The sequence below is a fragment of the Penicillium verrucosum genome (genome assembly GCF_028828655.1).
Source record: "Penicillium verrucosum strain IBT 35672 chromosome Unknown utg000003l_segment0_segment0, whole genome shotgun sequence".
In the NCBI taxonomy this organism is placed as follows: Eukaryota; Fungi; Ascomycota; class Eurotiomycetes; order Eurotiales; family Aspergillaceae; genus Penicillium; species Penicillium verrucosum.
This window is the reverse complement of record NW_026643212.1, coordinates 3,923,755-3,949,763: the sequence shown is the minus strand read 5'-3', so window position 1 is coordinate 3,949,763 and position 26,009 is coordinate 3,923,755. Positions and strand designations below refer to the sequence as shown.

At 48.2% G+C, this 26,009-nt stretch overlaps 12 protein-coding genes across 12 annotated transcripts; 5 read left to right on the top strand and 7 right to left on the bottom strand.

Moving 5' to 3' along the window:
* Window positions 1–2,084: 2,084 nt before the first annotated feature.
* On the top strand, window positions 2,085–2,817 carry N7516_009098 (Hpt domain-containing protein; the record flags this gene model as incomplete). The annotated part of the gene is made up of 3 exons (XM_057221817.1): window positions 2,085–2,117; window positions 2,173–2,345; window positions 2,412–2,817. 3 exons carry the CDS (start codon window positions 2,085–2,087, stop codon window positions 2,815–2,817), a joined length of 612 nt encoding a protein of 203 aa, XP_057072089.1.
* A 944-nt stretch (window positions 2,818–3,761) lies between these two features.
* N7516_009097 (uncharacterized protein) lies at window positions 3,762–4,243 on the top strand (the record flags this gene model as incomplete). Its single annotated transcript, XM_057221816.1, has 2 exons — window positions 3,762–3,962; window positions 4,100–4,243. 2 exons carry the CDS (start codon window positions 3,762–3,764, stop codon window positions 4,241–4,243), a joined length of 345 nt encoding a protein of 114 aa, XP_057072088.1.
* A 2,268-nt stretch (window positions 4,244–6,511) lies between these two features.
* On the top strand, window positions 6,512–7,289 carry N7516_009096 (uncharacterized protein; the record flags this gene model as incomplete). Its single annotated transcript, XM_057221815.1, has 3 exons — window positions 6,512–6,610; window positions 6,792–7,113; window positions 7,216–7,289. 3 exons carry the CDS (start codon window positions 6,512–6,514, stop codon window positions 7,287–7,289), a joined length of 495 nt encoding a protein of 164 aa, XP_057072087.1.
* A 195-nt stretch (window positions 7,290–7,484) lies between these two features.
* On the bottom strand, window positions 7,485–9,221 carry N7516_009095 (uncharacterized protein; the record flags this gene model as incomplete). Its single annotated transcript, XM_057221814.1, has 3 exons — window positions 7,485–8,548; window positions 8,612–8,692; window positions 8,747–9,221. The coding sequence occupies 3 exons, from the start codon at window positions 9,219–9,221 to the stop codon at window positions 7,485–7,487; spliced, it is 1,620 nt and encodes a 539-aa protein (XP_057072086.1).
* A 502-nt stretch (window positions 9,222–9,723) lies between these two features.
* N7516_009094 (adaptin-binding domain-containing protein) lies at window positions 9,724–11,129 on the bottom strand (the record flags this gene model as incomplete). Its single annotated transcript, XM_057221813.1, has 3 exons — window positions 9,724–9,803; window positions 9,872–10,198; window positions 10,280–11,129. The coding sequence occupies 3 exons, from the start codon at window positions 11,127–11,129 to the stop codon at window positions 9,724–9,726; spliced, it is 1,257 nt and encodes a 418-aa protein (XP_057072085.1).
* A 744-nt stretch (window positions 11,130–11,873) lies between these two features.
* N7516_009093 (MFS transporter) lies at window positions 11,874–13,664 on the bottom strand (the record flags this gene model as incomplete). Its single annotated transcript, XM_057221812.1, has 4 exons — window positions 11,874–12,206; window positions 12,270–13,141; window positions 13,202–13,476; window positions 13,549–13,664. The coding sequence occupies 4 exons, from the start codon at window positions 13,662–13,664 to the stop codon at window positions 11,874–11,876; spliced, it is 1,596 nt and encodes a 531-aa protein (XP_057072084.1).
* Window positions 13,665–14,285: 621 nt separating this feature from the next.
* Window positions 14,286–15,176, bottom strand: N7516_009092 (fungal specific transcription factor domain-containing protein; the record flags this gene model as incomplete). The annotated part of the gene is made up of 3 exons (XM_057221811.1): window positions 14,286–14,321; window positions 14,370–14,484; window positions 14,536–15,176. 3 exons carry the CDS (start codon window positions 15,174–15,176, stop codon window positions 14,286–14,288), a joined length of 792 nt encoding a protein of 263 aa, XP_057072083.1.
* Window positions 15,177–18,386: 3,210 nt separating this feature from the next.
* N7516_009091 (AMP-dependent synthetase/ligase) lies at window positions 18,387–19,130 on the bottom strand (the record flags this gene model as incomplete). Its single annotated transcript, XM_057221810.1, has 2 exons — window positions 18,387–18,524; window positions 18,906–19,130. 2 exons carry the CDS (start codon window positions 19,128–19,130, stop codon window positions 18,387–18,389), a joined length of 363 nt encoding a protein of 120 aa, XP_057072082.1.
* Window positions 19,120–20,048, top strand: N7516_009090 (uncharacterized protein; the record flags this gene model as incomplete). Its single annotated transcript, XM_057221809.1, has 2 exons — window positions 19,120–19,153; window positions 19,300–20,048. The coding sequence occupies 2 exons, from the start codon at window positions 19,120–19,122 to the stop codon at window positions 20,046–20,048; spliced, it is 783 nt and encodes a 260-aa protein (XP_057072081.1).
* A 618-nt stretch (window positions 20,049–20,666) lies between these two features.
* Window positions 20,667–21,570, bottom strand: N7516_009089 (putative small nuclear ribonucleoprotein SmD3; the record flags this gene model as incomplete). The annotated part of the gene is made up of 4 exons (XM_057221808.1): window positions 20,667–20,968; window positions 21,073–21,202; window positions 21,326–21,386; window positions 21,514–21,570. The coding sequence occupies 4 exons, from the start codon at window positions 21,568–21,570 to the stop codon at window positions 20,863–20,865; spliced, it is 354 nt and encodes a 117-aa protein (XP_057072080.1). The 3' UTR covers window positions 20,667–20,862.
* Window positions 21,571–21,904: 334 nt separating this feature from the next.
* N7516_009088 (phosphatidylglycerophosphatase) lies at window positions 21,905–22,666 on the top strand (the record flags this gene model as incomplete). Its single annotated transcript, XM_057221807.1, has 1 exon — window positions 21,905–22,666. The coding sequence occupies one exon, from the start codon at window positions 21,905–21,907 to the stop codon at window positions 22,664–22,666; it is 762 nt and encodes a 253-aa protein (XP_057072079.1).
* Window positions 22,667–23,672: 1,006 nt separating this feature from the next.
* Window positions 23,673–25,591, bottom strand: N7516_009087 (homeobox domain-containing protein; the record flags this gene model as incomplete). Its single annotated transcript, XM_057221806.1, has 3 exons — window positions 23,673–24,952; window positions 25,009–25,208; window positions 25,266–25,591. The coding sequence occupies 3 exons, from the start codon at window positions 25,589–25,591 to the stop codon at window positions 23,673–23,675; spliced, it is 1,806 nt and encodes a 601-aa protein (XP_057072078.1).
* Window positions 25,592–26,009: the final 418 nt, after the last annotated feature.

Below are 26,009 nucleotides of genomic sequence, written 5' to 3'. Positions count from 1 at the left end.
GAGCCAGGATTATTACGTCTTATCCTCTCGGTCTTTTTATTTTTTTTTTCTCTCTCTGCGGCTAAAAGTCTCCTCGGAAACTAGGTACTTTTTTCTGTTTTTGCTGTATTTCTGTTTTCAAGCAGTACTGACCAAGTCATGAAAAGTTGTCCTGATCCTGTTACAATCAAAGAATGGCCTTCCAGGCACCAAAAAAGGCCATCGCTAATTTGCAGTTCCCCAAAATGGTTCCGCGTGTGACCGTCCAAACCTTTGGGAAAGGACCAAATGACGTTCCCTTGTTGGGATCGGCGGTCCGATGATGTCGTCCTGCTGGCCCCCCTACTCCGTACTGCCATATGAGTATAGGAGCAGTCTTTTTTGCGGTCAGAAAACGTGTTGTTTTTTGGGGGTTTTTTTCACCCTATCAGTCTCCACACTAAACCTGTACTAACCATTCAGTACATTTCCAGGTCGCAGAGGGGTCTCTTCCGTTCATTCCGTGCATTTTTCTTCTCGGTGGACCCATCAGTTGGAGAACTGATGCCACGGTTGTACTCCACTGGAGCACAGAGGAATTTGATCCCGAGATAACAGTTCTCTTGATCGTGGCTCAAAAAAAAATCCCCCAGAGGATCATTTACTATCTAACTAAAAAAAGCAAGAAAATCTCCTTATGGAGCACAAGATTGTACTAATTGTGTCGCATGTCCAGAATTTCACTTTGGGAACTTAGCGTGAAAAAGAACCAAATCCACGTTTTCAGGAAAGCGAGTCCAATTAGAAATGATTGTATAGAGTGTGGCTAATAATATAAACTAACTTGTTTCGAGTGCAAATATGTTTCTCCCCGAGTTATTCAAAGTGCCAAGGGCAATGATAGGAATGTAAAATATAATATGTAATATACCAATATTACTTAGTTATACTATTCGAGAGACATACAATATTCAGAGTGAATCTGAAATGAATATTGATTAATTTATATTTCTCTATTTTCTATCATTTTTTATCATTTTTTTTCTATTATTTTCGCTCCAAATCACACCCAAATATCACCCAAATTCCATCTTCTTAGTTGGTTCCTTACGGATTGGAATTGACCTACCCACCTTGTCTTTCTCCGCCCCTCCGATTTCCTCTCTCTCCTCCCCCTCCTCTCTTCTTTGACCTCCTTTCTCTAATTCCGGTCTTCTTTGCTTCTTTGCTTCTTTCGACCTTTTTCTTTTTCTCCTTGGGGTTTATTGTGTCCTATTTATCCTCTTTTTTTTTTCGAGACTGGATCATCTCTAAAAGAGAGAAGGAAAAAAAATTTATTATAGGTGGGATGGACTTTCCTATTTGCCCCTCTCTCTTTTGAATATCTTCCCTTTTCCCTGTGTCTTCAATTCTCTGTTAAGTGGAGACCCTGGGTTGTGGGCTGCAGCTCATGCGATGCGCTAGTTCTGGCTTACAAGGCTGTGACTGGGTCACTGTTCGAGTATATGCGCTGAATGGCCCTGTTTGCTCCCTCTAATACCACCTCCACACCTGGTTCCTTTAATTATTTTCCCCCTCCACCTGCTTGCTGTGTACACTGCCCCTCTATCCCCCTCGATTCCCGTTGTCTTGGGTTTTCCCTCTCACTACCCACTGGTCACTACCTTGCTCAATCTGGTGGCTGTATTTCGCCCCGGCTCCAGCCTCTTCCCCTTGAGCATAGACTCCGGAGCCGCTCACTATTTCCCCCGTTAACAGCCTCGACCCTTGCTATCTTCGGTCCCTGGATCCGTAACACCTGCTGGCTTTGTAAGACGACATATGCGTTGTGTGCAGATCTTATGATTCTGACGTCCTTGTTGTATCATCATTGATCGTTGCATCCGGGTCCTCTTTATTGATTTGCCACATTGTTTTATCCAAGATCTGGATCTATTGTATGAATATGAGCTGACTGAGATTTGCAAACAGAGCCTCGTATTTCATCTGGATTGGCTGGACATCAGACCGCAGAAATCAGCCCTATTTCCATCCAGCGATCGTGACGATCAGCGCATTGCACTAGGTTGCTCCCACCTACCCCTTTTAAGCAACCTCTCAACACGCATACACACACATACACAACCATGGCACCAGCCGATACCAAAAAGGCCGAGCCGGTAAGTACTTCTTGCCCCATGGTCGAAGGTTCCTCGGCCTGACATTCGAGTCTAGGCCCAGCAGGGCCCACCCAAGCTCTCTGATTATAAGGAAATTCTCGACGAGAGCACGTTCGAACAGATCCTTGAGATGGACGACGATGAGGAGGATCGCGACTTCAGCAAGAGCATTGTGTACGGTTTCTTTGACCAGGCTGAGAACACCTACAAGAAGATTCAGAAGGAAATGTGAGTGTCTTACTTCGTGCAGGTGGAATTCCCGGTGATTGTTCTTTACTAATTATCACGCAACAGAGATGACAAGAACCTCGATGAACTCTCCGCCCTCGGTCACTTCCTCAAGGGCTCATCGGCCACTCTGGGCCTCATTAAGGTTAAGGACGGCTGCGAGAAGATCCAGAACTTCGGCGCCCACAAGGACGAGACAGGTCTCATTGACCAACCGGACACGGAGTTCTGTCTCAAGGCCATCAAAAAGACTCTAGATGAAGTCAAGGTCGAATATCGCAAGGTCGAGAAGCTCCTCCGCCGATACTACGGCGAGGAAGTGAAGGATGAAGAAGAGAAGCCAGAAGAGGAGGCCAAGGAGCAGGTGAAGGAAGAAAAGCCCAAGGAAGAGCCCAAGCAGGAGGCAAAGGAGGTCAAGGAGACCAAGGAGTCTAAGGAATCCAAGGAGCCTACCAAGGAAGCCTCGAACTAAGCGGTCATGCGGGCTGGTTGATATTCCCTCCCCTTTTTCTTTTTAGCGACGGATGGAGCATGGCAAATGGCTTTTTCTTATTCATTTCCCCCTTTGCCCTTTTTCATATCCTTTCTGTTACCTCCCACCCCTTCTGATTCTGGCTTATCTGGCTTTCTTGACACGTACATAACAACCTTCCCCACCATATCTCCCCTTCCCGTCTGGACACTGGTGTGGAAACGGATATTCCTGGTCTGTCACGTAGGTGCAGGCGCGAGAATCGTGACGATTCCGAGGAGTCTTGAACAATAGCGACATACGGAAATCCGGGTACCTCTATCAGGCCCTGTTTTCTTGCTTTAAACCTGCGTTTTTCGTTTCGTGGATCGACGTATAGTAGGCGTTCCGTCAATATTGAGGTACGTGTAACGCATGAGGTAGCCTATGATATGTCTGGACGTCAAAAGTATAGCCCAAGTATTCAAAAGTCCCAGAATATTAGATCTAAGCATGCTTAAGTATTTCCAGCCATAGCCTCGGAGCTATCGGGGAGAACTTCCCCTGATACTCAGGAACCCCTAAGCATCTAAGCCGAGAAGTGGCGCTCTAAAAAGCTTTTTACCTTCAGCCACTTGCGTGGGCCTCTGGGGTACCCGGATAAGCTTGACTCAACCTTAGAACTCTATCCCAATGAGGGATGGTCGACCCAATTTATGGATTCACTTCTATTGCCGCTTGACAGATTGCTTGTATTGATCTGCTAGATCTGTCGTTACATTCAACGGAGGATAAGTCTGTTCGGTCTTACTCTTATCTCTGTCGTGTGTGTGTGTGTGTTCTCGACTTGGTGGTCTATCTGTCATCAAAAGCTCGGACATCATCTGGTTAGTAAGGTATTTATTAACTAACTGGCGAAATTCCATCTAATCCAAAATTGTTGTGTGTGTGTGTCCGTGCTTCACATGTCTCGATTCCGGGATGCTGCACTTTACGAGGATAGTTTGCTCAGTACAACAGATCGCATCCTCCACTATCTACTCCAACTGCCAGCAAATTCTGCCGTATCTGCGCCTGCATCCGCTCTCCCATGGTCAATAGCGAATGGTAAACGAGTACCGGGGACCTGCAGTGTGGAGATGGTGCGACGCCGGCGACATTCAACGGTATGCTCACATATTGGCTGAAGCTGAAATCCAGCCAATTCGAGGAGCTAGAGTTCGTTGAGCGAGTGGTGCGCTTTGGATCCTACCAAGCGTTTTTAGAGAACAGTCTCTAAAGAACAATCATCATCCATCACAAGTCAAGATTCAGCATGGCAGATGCGACTCCTCCTACCTCCTTGCTCTGGCCGTCCAACCACAGCTCAATCTCTCAACAGTCCGTGCTAGTGCGCAATGCGCCAGCGGGATTATGCAGTGTTATTGACATCGTGATGCGCAGATGATCCACCTTGACTAGCCCTCGTCTTGTACACAATGTGATATCCGTTCTTTAATCGCAGCGCCAACGAGGACACGTTCCGTTGAGCCGGAGATGGGACGGTAGGTTCTCCTGTTAAGTATTACGTGTCGCTCTCCTCTTTATGATATATCTATTTGCTCTGGTCGCCATTTGGCAGTTGCGAAATTAGGATCTGACATGTATAGCATGCGAAGTTTCATACCTATAGAGTTATCAAGGGACTCTGTTGCTCGAATGGCGCTCAAAAGGATACATCGAAATCTAGAGCTCAATCCGTCGTACTTGTTGCCACGTTGCTAGTCCCATCCAACCAGCCATCGCCCCATTGCATATGCATCCATCACAAACGAGAAAATTGAAATCGAGTCAAGCCATCGTCCACCGGATCCCTTTCCCCGCAACGGGACGCAAGTACGCGCCCACTATCGAAAATCCAAAAGCTGGCGTAGATGCAAGCAACAACACCGATTTGGGTTCCGGTCTGTCCAGTTTCTGCTTAATTGCATCCTGGCCTGGACTCCGGCCGGGCAAGTCACACAACATAGCCAACGAGCGTTGTTTTTTCTGCAGGGTGCCCGCAAGCCGACGGGTAGGCACAGGTGCCTTATTTGGCTTTATTCCCCGCTAGCAAGGGTGGCTGAATGTTTCGCTTGCTGCTGGGTTGGGTTTCAGTGGGCCTCGATGCCGAGTTCGGGATGCACGACGTGATTCTCTGAGCTCTCTCTCCACATAGTGGATGTCCTCGGTTGGCAATGTGGCTTTACAGATTTGGTTCTTATAAGCTAGAGTCGTGTCAATTCCTTCACCACGGATACATACAGGTACGTGGCAACAAGGTTAGATACTAGTTTTTCCTGACGAACGCCTGTTGCCTTTGGACGGGGATCTTGATGTGGATCTGGAAGTGTCTATTTCGGTCTATATACAATAAACAAACTGGCCTCGAAAATACACCTCTTTCTCATGCATGCAAGCATACATATATCTCCTACCCGTCTGTCTCGGATAGCAGACCTGCGCTCAGCACGTCTCCCTCGATATATTAGAACGCACTTAGCCAGCCATCTTCGCGCACAGTCCTCGACCCTGGGTGCTGGGTCTACCATGACTCTGTTTGCAATTGTCTCTCTTTATTCGACTTGTCACCCTGGCCTGCAATACGCCTTTCTTTTTCCGAGGGGCGAGCGAGAGGTAGGGAACAAGAATAGGAGGTTCTGTACTACCTGCCTCTCCTTTTATTCCTCCTCCCCTTTCTAGCCTCTAATGTAAACTTATACTCGCTTTCGTTTGCCATATCGGACCTTCATGTCCCCGGCCTACTTTCCACCGAGAAAGACTGTATCACAACGCCGTAGCCCTATTCCTTGGATTCTACCAACCCCCCAACGGTTTACGTACCCTGTACGCGCTAAACCAATAAAAGCGAATATATGAAGCCTAGATCTCAGTTTGACGTCGCCCGGGGTTGTATTAACGGGTGTGCAGTGATCACCCACACACACATTGTACATGTACCACCCGACTCCACGCATCCTGCAAGAAGTACATTAACGTCTAATCCCGGAAAGAAAACCATAAGCGCCAGGACAGACAAAAAAGTACCCCGGAAGATCCCACCTCGACTGCAACACTAGACTTGTGCTCTCCATCTTTTATCTTTCCCTTTGTTGGTCTATGCATGCACGCCAAAAGAAAGAATAATAATATTGATTTGTAGGAGGTAAGAGGTATTGTCTTAGCCTCGAAGCATATCCCTTAGATCCCTGTCTTCTGCTCTGGATCCTTGTGCTTGTGTTATATCTCGATCTGATTGCGGGTTTGCCCTTTGCCCCAGTTTCCCCATTTCCCCGCTTGGTCTGATTGCGTCTGTTTCTGTTTCTTGTCTCGCGCTGTCCGTTCGCTCTGCCTCATTCCGGCATAGGCATCTCTGATTGTATGAGCACGGCTTCGGCGCCGTGCAATTTACAGCCAACGGCCGTTAGATGGGTTTCCGCGCCGTTGAGATCTGTTTGAATGGGAGGAGATAGTGATATAAAGTCTGGCTTTGATGCAGGCTATGAGTTTACTTCTTCAGTTTTACATTCGCATTTGCATTTGCATTCATATTCATATCCACTCGTCTATCTTTCTTGCATATTGATTTCCCGGCTGATATACAAGCTCGGCAATACTCTTCAATCACGGCATATACAGCACTCTACATACCAACCCCCCAAATTCAATACTCGATTTAATCGAGGAACCCAACAAAATGCCCGTCGGACCTCGAGTATCCAAAGAAGAATTCATGCACGCATTGGGTCTAAACCCCCAAGACCCTCATCATGAGCAATACTACCGCGCCATGCGAGTAAGTACAACCTTATACATATCCTATACTGTTAACACTCATCCTACCTGTACTTCCCTCTCTCTCTCTCTCTCTCTCTCTCTCTCTCTCTCTCTCTCTCTCTCTCCCTCCCTCTCCCGTCTGCCATATACAAGCATGCACCATACATATCCCAAGAACCCCCTAACAAATCCCAAACCAGGACGAAGCAATCATTGTCTACAACCGCATGAACCTCGACACCGCAAACCTCCTCGACAACGTGCGCGCCGACCCAACAACCCGCCCGCCCTTTTTCTGGCACCACATCCGCCCAGACTGCCAGCGCTGGGCGATCCTCGAGATATGTCACAATGCGCCGCCGCTCGTGCGCGGCTTGTTCGAGCGCGGGGCGACGAATGGCGAATACGGCCCGAATTGGGTCGCCGGTTGGTTGTTGTATAGTGTTTTTCGGTCGCGCGATGTGAGGAATAATCGGAATAGGAGGAAGGGGGAGACTGGTGGTTCTGCGGGTTCGGAGTCTGGTATGTTTTATTCTTTTCTTTTCTTTTCTTTTCTTTCTTGGGACTGGTTATCTGGTGTATTGCTTCATTGATGGAGATGCTAATGAGTGTGTGTGTTTATAGATAAACGTACGAGGCAGGAGGAGACGACGCAGCCGAAGAAGTACTATGATCCTGTGCGAAATGGGACACTGTGATATTTTGGGGTTGAAGGTGTTTCTGGGGGATACTGGTTTTATTTTTCTTTTCTTTTCTTTTCTTTTCGCTTCGCTATTTGATATATATTTTGTATAATTGAAGTATGAACTTGAAGGCTATCTATTGGATGACCAGAAATGGCATGGAATGCAAAGTACATACACGTACGAAGAATGACAAGTAGATCGAAACCATCAATCATCATTCTCATCATCCTTATCATCCGAATCCTTCTTCTTGTCATGCTTCTGCCGGCGATCTGACTTCAAGACTTCTGTCACACGCTTATCCTGCTCATCAGCTCGCTCATTCCACTCAGCATCATACTCACCCGCGATATTCTTAATCTCCTTACGAAGCGAGTTCCCTTCGTCAATCAAGGATTCCCAAAGCTGCAAATCAATGCTGTGCAACTGATAGAGCTTCTTCTGCCTAGCACTGATCGTAAAGTCCAGTGCAGACTTGTAAGAAATCTCCCGATTGTGGTACAAAAACCACAAATAACCCCCCATCAGCGTGGACAAACTGACCAAGTAAGTCACAGGTTCCATAGTATCCCACCCGAGATCAGTCTCGAACGTCAACCTATAAACCGTAAACCACCAAATGGAAAGAATTCCAAACCCGCCAATCGCAACCCGCTGCGCACCCCGATGCGCCAGCGTATCACACTCTTCCTTCACATTCGCCATAGTTTGAATGCGTCGCGAGAGCTTGCGCAGCCGCATGCGGAGGTAATATGTGCGCTCGTTGAATGACGGTACCGTGACGCGGATCTGGCTTAGACCGGACGGCGCGCCTTCGATCGTCACAATAAACTCACCCGCACGCGCAGCATCCCGGATGAAGTCGCCTATCTCTGTGGCTTGCGACCAGCGTACGAAGCGCTCGGGTTCACCGTTTTGGGGCGGGGTGCCGTTCATTTTGCATGGGTAGCTGTAGGTTTCGACGTCCTCTTCTCGAGACCGGCGGTGCTGGATGGGTGATCTGCCGTTGAGCGGTTTGCTGCCGCCAATGCTGTCGTTGCCAGTGATAAAGTCCTTTTCTTGAGCTTGGTTTGCGTCTAGGTCGATCTCATCTTCGATTCGCTTCTTGGGCTTGATTGCATTGTCATCGTGCTGGAGTGCGACGAAGGATACGGCTGGTGGGCGGAGCCTGTCGGTGCTGCCTTTAATTGGGGGTAGTTCTGACTGGATCAAGCGCTCTAGGTATGATAGTGGTTGTTGGGGGTGGACTAGGATAGATATGGGTTCGATTTCTGATTGAGCTGTTAGCATGCTGGTCAAGTGATGTTTGGAGAATATGTTGAGGATTGACATACCTTTATCATGGCCTCCATTTGCGATGGTCGTTAAAGGGATGATCAATTTGAAAAGCCGCGATGGCGTCGTCAACATTTTACCTATCCCTAACGTCAGCATTGATACTTGAAGAAACCATAGCAGCACCTTATTACCTTTATTCATCCTTTCAGGCCACTTCGCTCCTTCAGTTGGGGACTTTCCGTTTTCACCATTCTCACTAAGAACTGTCCGCTGAGGTCGAGCTTCTTGGTTGCCTTTTTGAACTCCGAACTTCTCCAAGGGCTCCTTTGTCTTCGGATTATCGCCCGAGACTTGTGTATGATCTGCACTGCTGAATTTTCTTGTCTGAATCCATGCAATATGGTCTAGTGGAGCCGCAATTGGCGTAGTATATCCCGGTTTTGTGACCAGTGACGCGTTATGAGCTCTGAGACCAATACCTCTGCCGAGGCACCTCCCTGAGAATGAACGGATATATCTAGCTGTAATGGTAGAGCGGTGCCCAGTCCAGCTGTTTAGCTCCCCCGAGGCAGACTTTCCTAACGAGGCGTACGGGGCACCGCATTGTGATATCCTCCCCGTCGCCGCCGACACGATAGGGGCGCAATTCCGCACGGGGAAATGCATTTAGGAAAGGAGGGATCCTTTTTATTCGTTCAATTGCTTATTGTGTATGTCCACGGCGCATGTAATAATGAGAGAGAGTTATGTTGCAGACCGTCGGAATTGAATAAGGTTGAGTTCGCTTAGGAGGCTCAAGGCATGACGAAGCGGCGTTTCAAGTACGGAGTACACATGTGGAGAATGGAGAAGATGATGTAGGAAGCGAAGAATTGCCCAAGCAATAAGCTAGCCAGGATGATCCATGCACAAAACACAGCTAACACAGCTCATTTTGTGAAGTTGACTGCCTTGGAACCTTCCAAGGTTGGAATATGCTGACGTCAGAGAAGCGCACGGATGGAACCGGTCTCGGCACTTTGGGGCGGTGTGGCTCGGTTTGTGGCAGTGCTGGATATTAGGGACGTGCTATGTAACACTCCATGTCTACATACCTAGGTAATATATTGTAATGGAACATGATTATTCGAATATCTAAATTAGAATTTATGCAAAATAACAAGTAATCTTATAGATCTCGCATAATATCCTGCACGGCCTTCGCAGCAAATCGCTTCCGTTCGCCCTCCGGCAGCTCGGAGCTCATATCTAATAGCCAAGTTAGTACACCGCTATGTCAACTATGGCGAGCCCAAGTAATTAACACGGAATCATACCTTTTATTGTCTGCATGCGCATCATCAATGCCTCCATGCTCTCGACATCGATCTCATCCTCTCCATCATCATGGTCAGAGTGATCTCTCTCATCACCATCGCCACCTCCACGTTCAATTGCCATACGCAAACCGAACATTTCACGCTCCAATTCATGGACTTCATCGCCAAACCCACGAGAGCCATCCAGACCTAATAGTTGGTCTTGAAGATCATCCTCAGAATCCACGCCAGGGTCATTGTCTCCGTCAAGACCAGAGTCACCTCCAACCATAGACCAGTCATGAGTCTCGAGGACCTCTTTAATACGAGGCATACCCTCACGTTCTAGTAATAGCATAAAGTTAGCTAAAATCCAAAATCTTGCTATATAATCCAATAAACAAAAGCTTGCTTCAGTAAACTCACCCCCATACTGATTCCTCGTCTCAACCTCCAAACCCTCCTTAGGATCCCACTCAACAACCTCCCACCCCAACAACCCCATATCGAAAAACTGATCCTCCCACCACCCAACCGAAAATGGCACTGTCTCACCACCACCTAGATCCTCATCATCAATACCAAGCCTCAGCTCCGGATCGGGGTCCTTGGGTCCCTGCTGACCCGCAGCGGTACCCACAGCACCCTTCCGACTTCCAATCAAAACAAATACACCAGGAACATCACCGAGCCCGCCGCGCTCCTCGTCAATGCGCTCTTTGACAGCGCCAATACCGCGCATCAGGTCAAGCAGTGCGCGCACATCGGGCCGCTCCGCGGGGTCTGCGTCTGCATTGGATCCTGGTGGAGGTGTCGCATCGCTAGGAGTATGCGCGCACACAACCAGAGCCCCAACAGCCTCGCGCACGATCTCGGCTTCTGTGCTTAGAAATTCCGTTTTCCATTGCTCGGCTGTCGGTGCTGGCGCGGGAGTGCTTTGTGTGTCTAGGCCGTGGATCGCGAGTGGGATCTCATCGACCCACACGGGGACTTCGGTTGTGTAGTATTTTGTTTCGAGGCGGAGAGGGCTGTGGGTTGTGTAGCCGGCGAAGGTGCTTGTTGGTGGTGGGGGTGTTGAGCTAGATGTTGGTGAAGGGGCTGGCTGTTGTGGCGGGTCGACGACGGGGACACCAGTTAGGGAGTGCAGGAGTGGGGGGATTATTGCGAGGGATTGAGTGGTTGGTGTGAGTATTAAGAGGCGGCGTGGGTTGGGGATGTTCTTGATTTTAGGCTTCGCGGAGGTCGCGGGGTTGGATGCGGGCGCTGAATAGGTCATGGTGGCGGTACAATTGGGGGGTTTGAGATATCTCTTAAAACAGTTGGGCAGATAGTGCCCTGTTTACTCCATAGATAGTATTCGGTGGAAGAATGTGGTGTATTGAGACGGCTACCTGTCCCTCGCATAAAAACCAACGCAGTGGATGGATAGTTTCCCTTTCCATTTTAGTCCTCACCTCTTGCCGCTTTTTGATCCCCGACTTGATCACGGGATATTATGTAATCCATGCTTGACCCCGGGGTCCTATTTAAAGACGACTTATAATTCCTGTCAGGAAAAAAATGACCGTATAGACTTAGAATGCTGTCCTTGCTGCTCTTTGCTCCCCTGATACATTTTTTCGACAAGCCTTGTTCTGTCGAAGATGTACACACCCACTCCATGTAGACTTATCCGTGCTGTTCTACCATCCCCGCCTGAGGTATATTGCCTTGATATATGGGTGTTAATTGGATAATGCGCACCACCGTTCCAGGCCATTCACTCATCCTTGGGTATTCTATTCTGGAAGAGAATATTAAATTCCGTTGTAAAGTAAGGTAAATGGTAGGTCCGCGGGATGTCATACAAAAAGTGCTACATAAGAATCAAGATTATGTATCGTTGTATTTGCATAAACAGTCTATTATTTTATCAGGTTCTCCAATGACTTGGATATAATTTTTGTTCAACAATCTGCTGAACTCATGAACTTATTCTTCCACCAAAGTTCTTCACGTGAGATCTGCCGAGTTCCAAACATTAATCTGCACCAACGTTGACAGCAAATTTGCTGTATTTGCGAAGGATCGGCCCATACACATAAAGCAAGTATGGAATTGCGGCCATGACTGTACTGATGGCCCCCAAGATGGTCAGGGTGTAATGAACGCCGATAGAACGGTAAATAGGCCCACCAGCAACCGTCATGCCGCCTGCCACCACATATCTGGTGAAAACAAGGAATCCCAATGCAGATGCCGAGTATACACCATAGGAATCTATGATATACATGTATGTGACGATGAAAATAGTAGTGATTCCGTATCCGAACAAGGCGGAGGCAATGATAGGAGACCAAATTGAGATGGAAGGCTAAAAATAAAGAGCGCGAAAGTCAGTGACCGAAACAATGACGAACAAATAATGGACACTTACATAGCTGGTCCAACCCATCCAGAACAGGCTTATTGGCACCGCCGGAGCACCACCCAACATTGCATACCACAATCGTGTTTCAGGAGTAATCGTAGAAGTCTTCTTGTACTCTTTGGCAGTCCAAGAGTATACTACCGGAACCAGACAACCCACAAGAAGAATGCCAACTAGCATCCCCGCCCAGAGTATGCCAGTCATCTCCTGTGAAAGCCCGTATGTATCACCAAAAATGTATGTATATCCCTCCAGGAAGGTAAAGAGGACAATATAGATAACAGTTAGGTAGAGACACATCAGGATGATAATCAACTCGGAGTAAACCAGCGCAAATGGCCGATATACCGAGACCAGCAGTCGTCGGCCCAAAGCTTGGTTTTTCATCTCCATCGGAGCTTTGTATCTGTCATCCCCAGTTTCTTCGCGGAGAATCTTTGCTTTCCAATAGAGAATGAGAGGTCCGTATGTTTCTGGCTGAAGCACAAGAATAACAAGAAGGACCGCACCTCCCATAATAAGCATGATCCACTCAAGCCAACGCCACCCCAAATGAAGAGGAATATAGCTGCCCATTATCTGCCCAGCCATCGGTCCCACGAAGGATGGAATAGCGTAGGCTGGAAAGGCGTACGTCTTTTGTAATGGACTCCACAAATCCGCCACCGTACCTCCAGCGCAGGTGAGTGGAGTAGAGCCAAAGAAACCCGCAAGAAAACGGAAGATAAGGTGGCTGTGGATATTTGGAGCGAGCGCCGCGGCCATGATAAATATGAGAAAAATGGCCATGGTTGTTAAGTAGACGGCGTTCCGACCAAACGTCTCGGAGAATGGGCCTGAAAGGAGAGAACCGGCCCCAAAACCGACCAGAAATAGACCTGTTGGCATGGTCAACTTATGCAAAAAGAGTCATCATAAATTTGAAAGACTGTACATACCTGTCGCAAGAGACCCAACTACTTCAGATACATTGAAGTATTCACTGTATTGTCGGATACCGCAAGCATCAATGGCCGATGCGGCAGTTACAGAAAAAGCAATTAAAGTAACCAGAAGGGTCATAAACATCTTCCGCGAGACGGTCTGGTTTGCAGGGTTCAAAGGATCATTGTTACCATCCCAGTCCACAATGATGAGGGCATCGGTGGGGGATTTTTCTTGAGGCGAGGATTTGCTCGGCGGAACAGAAAGCGAGGCATCGCGTAAGTCGCAGCTGGATAATTGACCATTAATTAGCATGGCTAGAAATATATATTTTGCAAAGACTCGTTGAGCCATCACTTACCTCGAGCTATGTGGTGACCCAAGTGTATAATCCTCACAACTGCATTTTTCTCTGATTTCAGCTAGTTGGTGGCGAACATATTGTCTGATACGTTGATATTGAAAGAGAGATTCCATTATCGTGGGATCATTTGAAGACAGTGAAAAACCGGGCAAGTTATGATTATATAGCGACTGAAATTTTAACTATCATATTGGGCCCTAAATGTTATCGGATTTAAGTGCTTGGTTTTCAAAGCCAAAGGCAGAAATGTGGACTGTGTGGATCGTAGCTTAGCTGTTGATAAGTTCATTTTGTTCCACTTCGCCTACTATTTATGACCCAACTTCGGATTTCATCTCATCGGACATAAGGAGTACGGCTCTACAATTGAACTCCGAGTTAGTCTCGGCCGAATTAGATCCACCTGGACATCGGACTTCCAATTCGTAAAGGGGGATTTTTTGCTATCAAAAGACCCACAGCTTCTCGGCTTGAGCCCTTAATCATATTACAAGGCTGATACTTATTGCCCTCAGCAGAAATAACCATACCTACAACACTCTGCAAACGTTTGTTCTGATACGGAATGATGATATCTCTTCGATGTTGAGTCCGACAAATTGTATTTACCTCACCAAGAATTCCCTTTCGCGTTTTCCTAAGAATTTCTCGTTCATCTAATGATTAGTTAGTCAGTGGTGTAACAGGTTTGGCACCCATCTGAAAAATCGTCGGATCTGTCCAATATAAAGAAATCAAACTGCGGGAAGGTTGCCAACGCTATCCAAGTTCTGAACAAGTTAGTCCGGAGTCAAGAAAGCACGGATTCTATATCTTACCCAGTTGAAAAGACCCGCCCCAAACCATTCCCGCATATCGGTCCAGTCTTCAATTCTGCTCTCTAACCGAGGTCCAGAATCCGCCGGTTGCTGGTTTGCTGCTTCGAATTGAGCTCTGGATAAAGTCATTCAGCTGAACTTGCCACCGAGATGAAGTATAACTTACTGTAATTGAAGAAGTATGCGATGCGCTTTCAAACATATTGCACTCCGACGAGAAAGGCTCTCCATTCGAAGCACGAGTTTGTTTAACTCCTCCCGGTACGAGCCCGACTCAAAAGATGATGGCATATCCAGAAGGCACGAGTTGAGTGCCACAGCAGCATGAAGCGCCTTCAAGCTTGTAACACCTCTAAGCAACCAGAGATAGGGTCGAAGCAGTGGAACTTCGTAGATCTGACGATGGAGGCCGAGTAACGCGACACTGGAAGCTATGCACCTGTCTCGGGATGTTGCAAGAAAGCATGATGACTGAGAATGGCGAAAAGGGCGATGTAGAAGAAGGTAAAGTTGATGTGCATAGGTTTGTAGAATGCACCAATAGGCGTAACTGGAATCTAATATGTTTGGGGCACCGTCCACCAAATACGTCGAGTCCCATCTCTGTTGTTCCTCGGCAATCATTGCATCAAACCCCCTCAGTGGCTCTGCCTCAAGTCGTGAGGGACCAGATATGTGGTGACAGATCTGTGTGGAGATCCGGAAAAGCCGGACTTTGAACATCATCACGGACATCTGCGTGGGCGAGCTAGATGGCTGCGAGATCCCGTCTTGGGTAATATCAACATCATTGACATCTGCGGGCATTGTGGTTTTTATATCAAGAAGGAATGACATGTCGATATCCCGAAAGAGAATGGCTTGGTAGGTATGTAATGTCAATATTCCAGCCCAGCAGCGCCGGCGTCTCTCAGTCTCGAGATGATTAAGTCCCTGGGAGTCAACATTACACCGTAGGGCTATGCCGATGTTTAACGCCATACCCAACAAGGCCCACCCTTGATCGACAGACTCGTTGTGGGAAAGGTTATATATCACCATCAGCAAAGCCTCGAATGTGCTAAGTTTATGTCGGATAAAAAATTGATCTTGTAAAAGACAAACCATCGCAGTTTGCTGAAGCCGACGGGACAAAGTCACAGCCTCTTGTTCCTGGAAATGAGACCCTTTTGGCCATATATCCAGCAGTCTAGGATCACTTGGCTCCATGGTATTCAATGTCAAAGAGCACATAGAAAAGAGTAAGGCTAGCCAAGAGAGATCGACTTCATAGGGCTGTTGCATAAAGGCAACATACTGCTTTTGGAATGTTGGGCCATGGAGAATGGGGAATAGAGCAGAGATATGATTGAAAAAATGAGAAACCAGACAGTCGCAGCTGGTTCTAGAGGGTAAAATATCAATAATATCCCGAAGCGAGATACTCGGGCCAACTGAAAAGGGAGACAAAGTGTCGGTTGCTGCGACAGGATCATCTTCGGGACACGGCCGTTGAAGAACCGCTTCCCAGCGACTATCTTGAGAATCTTGAATTTCATCAGGTCCCAACCGCCCAGATCGACTACCTGAATAACTAGCAACAGGTTGCCTCAAAGGGCCTGAGGGGGCGGCGGGCCTTTTCCTAGATCGCACATTTGACGATGAGGGATTGGACGTTGTTCGATGATCGTTGGGGGATGTGGTCGGGACAGTGGGGGTGATTAAGAACGAGCACGACAGCTCGCACCCTCGCCGCGTACAAGCACCGCAAGGCTGTTGACGATCACACTTTAATTTGGAGCATCGGCAGTGCTCGCAGCTAAGGACTTTCCGCTTTCGGCGATAAGGAGATCTAGGGCCTTGCGCTCGACTCAACCCATCGTGGGTGGAGGAGCTTTGACTCATTGTATTTAGCAGTTATCTTTTACACGGAGTTGGAAGTCCGGTCCGCATTGTAAAACGGATAAAATCGACAAGGGTGTTCGGAGAAAAAGGGACTGTGATGTGGGGTGACGAAAATCGGAGTTTAGGGGGTTCGGAGAAACCGGGCCACCGACCTCGGAACTATCTCCGATACTCCGATGCTACGCGGCTTCGGAGTTCCTCGGATTTAGTTCGGAGTTTGCCCGACTGTGTCATAGGTAAGCGTATAACTATTTGTTCGACAATTCTTAGTCCCATCGAAGAAGATGTACGCACCCGCACGTTGGCCACCTCACTCCATACAGGGTGCGCATAACATTATCACGCGAGGTATATTGCCTTGGTATATGGACACAGCTGAATCTTTTGCTGTACATTACCGTTTTCTAGACCAGTTTACCCTCCGTCCTTTGGGTATTCTACTGTGGGAGACAGTATAAAGTATCGAAAACCGCGTTCCAAGGTGAACAGTAGGCCCACGGGGTCCCATACGAAATGTACTAAGATCAGTCTGGCGGATGCGATACAATCAATGACCTTATGAGAAATATGCATCCATAAACCAGAGCGCGGAGGAGAGAGAGACTGAGCGAGAGATATTTCCTATCCTGGTGTTGTCACATGGATGGAAGACTATGTCATGGACCTTGGGCTTGCTCGCCTTTGTAACAGCAATTCCCATGCTATCTATGGTCGAGTGGCGGGGTCCATGACGCTAAGGATAAAGGGCCCGAACCACTTTTGGTACACAGAATCGAGCGATAAGGGTAGATCTCATATACTGTACCCGTCAGATCAATTTAATATAGTCGACCCGTGAGCATGTTAGTCAAACTGGAACATGTTGATAGCTCACCCCTCCGCCAACCCTCTTCTGATGCTCTGTAGAGAACAAATACAGAATAAATTGGCAAACGCTTTTAATCAAGCCTAGGCTTGAGCGTTGCTCGCAGGGGCCGGCCAGTGTAGTGTATAGAAGCATACGCCTTGTACTTCATGTCCTCCTCGCTGCGTTTTACGAAGATATTAGTAAGAACATTCATAAAATATCAGACCAGAGTGGAGGGCTTACGTTGTTTCGTATAGCGACACCTCAAACCTGCGAAGCACAGCAGCGAGCGCGGCAGATATCTCCATGTATGATATACTATATCGATCAGCGGTTAGGTAGGTACCTACCTTGGTATGCATGTACGGAGGCAGGACAGTTCAGCTTGTTCCAAAGTTTCAGCAATCTTAGAAATACACGGTGGAACCGTGGATCCATAGCGGGACGGCACGAATAAATGACAGCCCCATGGTTACCTCGGTGCCCCAGTAGATTACGAGCCCATGTATTTCTATGTACGTGTTGAAATTGAAAAATCCGAAATACCATAGACATCGAAGAATGGGCACTTTACCAACTCCTCTCTATTCCCATAGGAGAAGCCCAAGGATCTGGTTCTATAGGCCTAGCATAGTTCAGTCGAAATGGTTAGTTATTTGTTGGTTAATTATTTGTCTTCATTTCTGATCCCCTGATGGCAAGGTTTCGTCTATGAGCAATTATCCACCGACCTGGATGATATAGTTATTATTCTATTCCATATTACTAGAAAGCCAAGTATTTCAGTATATTAAAGTCGAGCTCAAGGTGGATATAGGTTCCTTGCAGGATCTGAACAAGCTATGCTCAGCTGCCGCAATTGTATCGATCCATCGTACTAAAGGGGTTCAACTAACATTACTCCGTACAACATAAGGAGTTCCTAGTTCTGTCAGCGGTGCTAAACCCAAAGATTCCCAGCCCCTTGGAGTGGATGTCCGTATGCCGAATCTCGTGGATTGATGTCGGAATTAGGTAGGATACTAGTAATACATGTGTTACAGTGTTCGGTACCTTAATTCTTAGATAATACCATACAGTCATTTACTCCCATGACCCGGTCGAAATGTTCGAAATCCAGATGTTAATACCAATTCACACTCCATGTTTACAACCAAATTAATGATGGCGAATCTGCTATGAGAGGAGGTCTTCGATGAATCACTATCACAAAAAGATATATATTTGCTATCTAGTTGGAGGAGGCAGGTCTTAGGCAGCTATAGACCTCAACAGCTAGCATCGGTCTAGGCCATGTTCCTCAAGACTCTCTGGTTGATCTTGAATCCCGTCACCGGAATCTGATCAATACAGCGGACCCCACTGGACAGACATTGCAAGCCAGTCAGTCTCTCACCCGCATACCGCTCCATATCCTCCTTCGCCTATTCAGGCTTTTCACAGAATTCCGGCTTCAAAACAACAAATGCAGTCGGTCGGTCCGGTTGGGGGGCTTCATCACGGCATCCTGATGGAAAGCCAGGAGAAGAGAGAGCAATGCAACTGTATTCGGAAGTGCTAACTGCCCGCACTCAATATCCATTTCATTCTGCTCAGGTCTGTTTCGCTATGGTCGGACGCAAGCTTCGCAGCAGCCAACGGGGGCGCAACAAAGAGGAACGTGATCCCGTGAAGGGGGATAACATCGATATTGGATGATTCGAGAGATTCGCGCATTAGCACCACAGGAATTCCCAGTAAGATGTTAAGACCCATGTGCAACTTGGCGCTGATGAAAAAGCCGAGAGACAGGGGGAGATCCACACATCTTCGTCTGGGTTGGTGGTTGATGGAACTGTGAGGCGAGTGGCTTCCATCGTTGCGATGAAATGGGCGTGGCTGACCAGAACGGACTTCATACTTCCAGTAGAACCGCTAGTGCGGTTGATGAAGCCTGTGTATTCTTCCGCCTGGGAATTGGTAGTCAATTCGAAAACCGGGGCGAAATGGCTACCACCGCGGCATCTCGATTCCACCAGGATGCCTTCCATATTCGGATCTTCCGCGATCCAAAGTAAGCAGCAGAATATCGCGACACTGGCTCAATGCCTTCTTTGTTAGGGAAAGCAGCTTTTGATCAGTCAGAATCAGCTTGGCATTGACCAGTGTGAGATCCGGGACAATGTCCGTCTCATTTGGCGAACTCATTCTGCGAGGCAGAACTGCAGAATACGTACCACGCAGACGAGCCCCGAGTTGAGTTCAAACTGGTCCAAGATGCACCGGACCACTTCATCCTGATCATCAGGCTGCTACATGCTCAGTACGATGCAATCAGTCTCCAGAAGCTCGTGTCTGATCTGTGGGCCCAATACGATAACCAAGAAGCACGCATTGAATCCGACTTTTCCGCTTATGCGCGTGAGTGCTTCCGACAGAGAACCCCCGAGGCGTACACATTCTGGGGAGACCTGCTCGAGGATTCGCAAGTCACTCCAGTTCCCTTTCCAACTGTTCCGGTGGCGGAGGAGAAAAGTGTGGGCTTTGAGAGGGATATGCCTTTACCTACGCCCCCTGCTGGGATAACCATGGCGACGGCTATCAAAGTAGCCTGGGCAACGGTGCTACAAGAATGGACAGGGTCCTCGGACGTTGTCTTCGGGCAATTGACCGCCGCTCGAAGTCTGCTTCTTCCCGGTATTGAGGAAGTTATCGGCCCCTGCGTTAATACAATCCCTGTCCGAGTTCAACGAACTCTAAAGTCTGACACTACCCATGAGCTACTACGTGCTGTCCAGTCTCAGCATGCTAAGAGTATCGGGTTTGAAACCATTGGATGGAATGACATTAGGGGCAATTGTACCAATTGGTCATCAGGAACCAAACTGGGATCAGTGGTGGTGTTTCAAAGCTATAGCAAAAGTGTAAGAACGCGGTTTGGTCAGCTGTCCTGCCAGAAGAGCACGTAATTCTTCAATCTCCCCCTGAGGATCTTGTGTGGTTGCTCGTGTTTCCTACTAGCACGACTGCCTTGTTTGTGATCGAGTCGTCCAACTCCATTCTCAGAAAGAATGAGGTAGACGTACTTCTGGATCGATTCTGTGAAGTGTTGGGGGGGTATCGGCAGCAGGAAGGAATGAGCTAGTTTCCAGAGCTGCACATTTCCGGGAAGCCTTGGCAATTGCCAAACGGGAAGTGCTCTGATCTAGAGGCATGGGTTTTGAAGCTTGACGGGAAAGGGAAATTATCCAATGTGTTTTCTGTCCTATTTCTGCAGAGGGGAGGGGAGTCACGTGACGTAATTGCAGCCTGCGTGACCAAAGCGCGTTCTAAAAGCGGCAGGAGCTCCCATATACATACGGCCCACGCTGTCCGAATTGCTTGACTCACTATTTTCATTGTAGGCATTAATCTGCTAGGTTGATTCCGTGGGTATGGAACTCCTGCTACGCTTAATATGCCCTTCGCACACTAGCCGTATATGACCCGCCATCCGAGGCATTGAATCGATATCAATACTAGATGAGACCATGTGAGCTAAATATACACAGACACACCTTTAAACTACAAAACCAGGAGATTCATGTCGGGTATTGATTCATAAATTCAATGGTGCTCTGACAAAGCATCTACAAGAACAAATGCCAGCCGATATTTTAAGACTTCGCAAGATCAAAGCCCGAAAAAGAAATCCCCTAAGAACCAAGAAAACAAAGAAAAACGCCAACCACTCTTGAATTTGTGAGGCCTTGAAACTGCGATTTCATCTCTTCCACATAACATCTAACCCCGGCCGCGCTGGCCACGCGCACGCTGCACTGTAGCCTTACCACGCGCCAAACCGACACCGCGCCCGCGCTGGCCTCGTGTACGGAACATGGGAGCATTACTAAAAAATGAAAAAAAAAAAAAACTAGTCAGCAACGGTGAAATTCAAGATGCATAGTTCGCGAAATCGGTATCCAAAAAGGTGAATATCAGGGTTTAACGTACCGGAGCATGTCAGGCACAATAAAGAATCGCACATGGCTGCCGCGAATGTATACCTGGTCGAGATGGGAGACTCGGCCATCGCGAGCGGTGACGGTGATGTCCTTGAGCTGGACGTTCATGTTGTCCTCAGCTGTGATAAATGCATGTTAGTTTTCGAATCGCGCAACAGGGACATTCCCAAGGCTTGTTTATGGACCGCCTCTATGAACAGAGAGCAGACACATAAAAGCTTTAGTAAAAATAGCTCACTGACCTTCCAGGAGTTTCCCCCGGTAGACAACTCCGGATGTGATCTCAATTGTCACAACATGGCCCTATTGGAAAACGATGTTAGTCCATCTGTCTCGCGCTATCCACGGCGATATCCATTTTCGCGATGTCATGCGAGTATTTCCTTCCGATCGAACAACCGAAATGACAATATCAGGGACTGTAACGCACCTGCGCCTCGTTGAGGAGCTTGATCGGGATGCCGATCGTGGAGGTGAGCTTGCCCATTTTGACTGTGTGACGCCGAACGAGGATAGAAAGCGATTACCGAAAGTCGAAAATAAACCTAAGAGCTTCCTTCGCGCACGAAAAGGCACGAATCAAAGCAATGGGTGATCGTGGGGAGATGGTGGGACAGTGATGAGGTCGGAGTAAAAGTGGAGGTTAAGAGAAAGGCGAGTTTTGCGGCTAAGCTCATCCTCTCCGCTTTGGGCTATTCCGACCAAACAACAACTCCAACCCTCAAAAAGGAAAAGGCTCAAAAATATCCCACATAATGCGCGTCCAATAACACTCTCTACGTCTCGGATAATTCTACGTCAAAAATTCAAATACCACCATAATGGCCGGCTCCCCTAATTCCAATCTACGTGGCTTCAACCACGCCGTCCAAACCCTCCTCAAACAACCAACCCAATTCCTCCCACACCTCACCATCCCAACCTTCACCCACCTCCCCGAGAACCTAGGACCACACCTGATTAGCGGAAAGAAAGGTCCCCAGACACAAATCCCAACTCCCGAAAAACCCCCGCACACACCTACAATCCGTGCCCTAGTGCTCGACAAAGACAACACACTCTGCGCAGCGAAAACAACATCCTTCCCTCCACAGATTCTGGCCAAACTCTCCTCCCTCCGCACCTCGCCAACCTCCCCGTTCAACCAAACTACAAACCCGCACTCAATTCTGATCGTCTCGAACCGCGCTGGCAGCCATCCGCGCTTTGACGGTGAAATCTCCGAGCTAGAAGCGCAGCTTTCGCATCTGCGCATTCCTGTTTTCCGGCTGCCAGCGGGGACGGAAAAGAAGCCTTTTTGCGGTCAGGAGGTTGTGCAGTGGTTTCGAGAGAGGGGGGTTGTTGAGTCTCCGCATGAAATTGCTGTTGTTGGGGATCGGCTTGGAACTGATGTTCTTATGGCGGGGATGATGGGGTCGTGGAGTGTTTGGTGTAAGGAGGGGGTGTTTGATGTTGGGATGGAGGGGAAGCCGGAACGGAATGTTTTGGAGAAGATGGAGGTTTGGATTGATTGGTTCCTTAGGGAGAAGGGAGGGTATAAGGCGCCCTTGCCGATGGGGTGGGAGAAGCAGAAGCAGACGTAAGGCATTTGATGCTGTGTAGATATAAGACGTTTAAGATATCCTTGTATAATAGTGTATACGAATAGTACCTATGTAGTTACTATTGTACAATATAGTGAGAAGAGATTACAGCTACAATCTAGACGGAGGTGTGTGCAATATAAAATGAATTGATTCCGAGCCTAGCGTCAATCCCCCACACTCATATACCGCCAGCTCAACGCTGTCCTACTTGTATGGTCCCAGGCAGAAGATATCACAACTCTGCGCAGCCCAGAGGATTGGCGTTGGTTGGATGTCAGACCCAAACAGGTGCCGACAGAACAAGCTCATTTGCAAGAATTTGACTGCAGACTCATGATGTGGGAATGGGTCATTGTAACCACAGGAGTGTAGGGCAGATAGTATCATCCTCCTTGAAGAAACTCACACAAAAGGGAACAAAAAAGGAAAATTGAGGGGAATGGAGTCGCAGCCCAAGTCGGTCTGTTTGGCATAACCACGTAAAATAGAATTTGAAATGGAAAAAAAGGGGAAAAGAAGAAGAAAAAGTGATCCCGGCCATAAATCAAAAATGAAGAAAAATGAGGAAAAATGAAGAATGGTAGATTGACCGGGAAAAAGAAGAAGAGAAGAAAAAAAAGGTCCTCGATTCAACCGGTACAGCCGGGAAAACAGAAAAAAAGAACAAAAATCGCTTCAGGACCGGCCCCAGAATAGAAAGGGTATAATCAATATAAGACATAAGGGTATGTCACGCAAGAAACACATCAAAGGGTAAAATCGCTTTCCTAGCCGTCGCCAGCGAGACGAGAATCATCCAAAAAGAGCCGTCGAGGGGTTTTACAAAAGAAAACCGAAACCAAACACCTAGCCACGGCTCTCGACATTGGACAATGAAGAAATTCCCAAGGTATAAAAAACCCACCAAAGAACGCATGAGCATAAGCGCCGCATGCACAGAAAAGGCCGTGAAACATCAAGGGATAAAAGAAGAAACACAAACTCAAGAACCTCAAGCAACCGTTCATGACCCAGTCGGCATGCCCTGTGAGTTGATCTCATCCAAGTTAGCCATACTGTGGGAGTAATCGCCCATGCCAGGAGAAGGGTGGGCAGAGAGGCCATGCATGGGCAGTTCGAAGCTCGGGCTTTCGTGCGAAACTCCATAATTGATATGATGCTTCGAGTACATATCGTTAATCGAAAGACCGTCATCAAAGCCAGTCTGCTGGTCATGGGAGAAACCATACATATCGGAGGAGCCGTGCGATATGTTGGACAGTGGTGGTGAGTGGTTTGCAATCAGCGGGTCTGCAGGGCTCATGCTGGAGTAAGGAGATGGGGCATGAGAGCCCATTGCCGAGGCATCGGTTGAACCGCCCGAGACGAAGGGCACATTGAACTGAGGCGCCATGCTGGCAACTGGTGTGATCTCGCCCTGACCGGCATTGCTGTACATGGGACTGGCGAAGTCGGGAGGTGATCCGGTGGTCGTCGCAGACATGGAGTTGGTGCGGAAATCGAGTCCATATCCTTGGGTGTCGATGCGAAGGTCGGTGGGGAGGTGGTGCACTGACTGGGGAACGGGTGCGTAGATGCCTGCCTCCGTGTGGTTGAACGGGGGTGGAGGGGGTGGCACGTGGAAGGAAGACATGGGACTCTGGAATGACGAGATATCAACTGCAACAGGTACAGAACGGCTTCGTTGGCGCTTGTGGCCACGAGCAGCTGGCATATTGAAACCCAAGTGGTTGCTGTCCTGGTACAAGTTCATGTAAGTGGGAGCGACAAACTGGTTGGGCTGAGATGCAGGACGCTGGATGAATGGCGGAGACATCGCAGCTGGCGCGGTAAGATTGCTGTTATTATAAGCCAGGCGGTTCTGGAAGGACTCTAACGACACAAGCTTGGCAAGCTGAACGCTCAAGACCTTGGGATGGCCTCCCAGGTGATGAACCATGATCTGACTAGCTTGTTGCTCCTCGGTGAAATCGCCACACTGATAAAACCCTCCAGAGTTGGATGAGTCCATGTAAAAGTGCGGCGGGCGGTTCAGTTCCACGACAAGACCACCTGGTCGAGGTGGTTCCCCATTCGGCCCAGGGCTTGGATCACCGGTTTCCAAGGTGATGTTCTTGATATAGGCGAACGGATACTCGATCTTATAGCCAGCAGCATCGTTGTTGATATAGTATGTCATGCATGCCTTATCGGGGGAATAGAAAACGACCAAGTCCATGGCGTTTTGTCCAATGCGCCGCCAGCTGCCGACAGTCAGGGAACGGCAAGTGAAATGAGAGATCACTAAAAGGACGAGTTAGTTTAACAGATGATTGGATCAGAGAGAGCCATAAACATACCAACTTTGCCAGAAGAGTTGGTCTCGTTTGCGTACATGCTCGGCGGGCCATATGAGCCAGTACGTCCAAAGGGGTCTCTTGCGCCAGGCTTGTTCGGGTCAAACTGCATCGCGAGATAGTGTCGCATGGATTCGGGGATAGAATCGCATCCTTCGCCAGTTTCAATGCTCTTTTTCGCCAGCATCTTGATTTTAGCACGACTATCTTGAGTCAGTAAAGATGAAAAAAATACAAACACACTTTCAGGTAGAACCTACCGGTTCTGGAACCAGATTTGCACAGACCGCTCCGTCATGTTAATGTCCGAAGCAATGCGTTCTCTGGTAGCCGCAGTGGGTGTTGGGTTCTTGTTGAATTCGATCTCCAGAAGGACAAGCTGATCCTGAGTTGCGCGTTGACGTTTGTTGTTTTTCTGCTGTTGAGTCAGAGTGCTTTTGCGAGGAGGTCGGCGCGTAGCAGACGAATGAGCCGTGGTAGCACTCGAAGTTGACGGAGAGGGTGTGGAAGCTGGAGGCGAGGAGGACGATGCCGTGGGTGCAATTCCGCCGGTTGGCGGGTAATGCATTTCTGTCAACGAAGACATAATGTAACGTGGTATGGTAGAAAATATATCGCACGTAATCGGGAATGTGTGTTTAAGGTGTTCGATATGCCTTTCTTGGGGTTGCGTATATGGTTTTTTTTTTTTTTTTTTTTTCGGAATGAAAGGGTACGGTGTGTGACGATCCGGCCGACAAATAATAGGATGGGTGTGATTGTGGTGCGGAGACAGATTTTTGGATATGATGATGTTCTCGAAGCAGCCACAGGCGCGAGAGAGACAAGTTGAAGATGTAAATGAACGGAAGTCCAGCGTAGGGATCGAATGGCTTTCGAGGGTGTCCACGTCAGAGACTGGGTGGTTGGGTTGAAAGGGCGCGTCGCAGAGGCGTCCAAAAAAAACGAGGGGATAAATAAAAAGGCTGGCCTAAGCAGCTGGGAACGAATGGCAGGGGAATAAT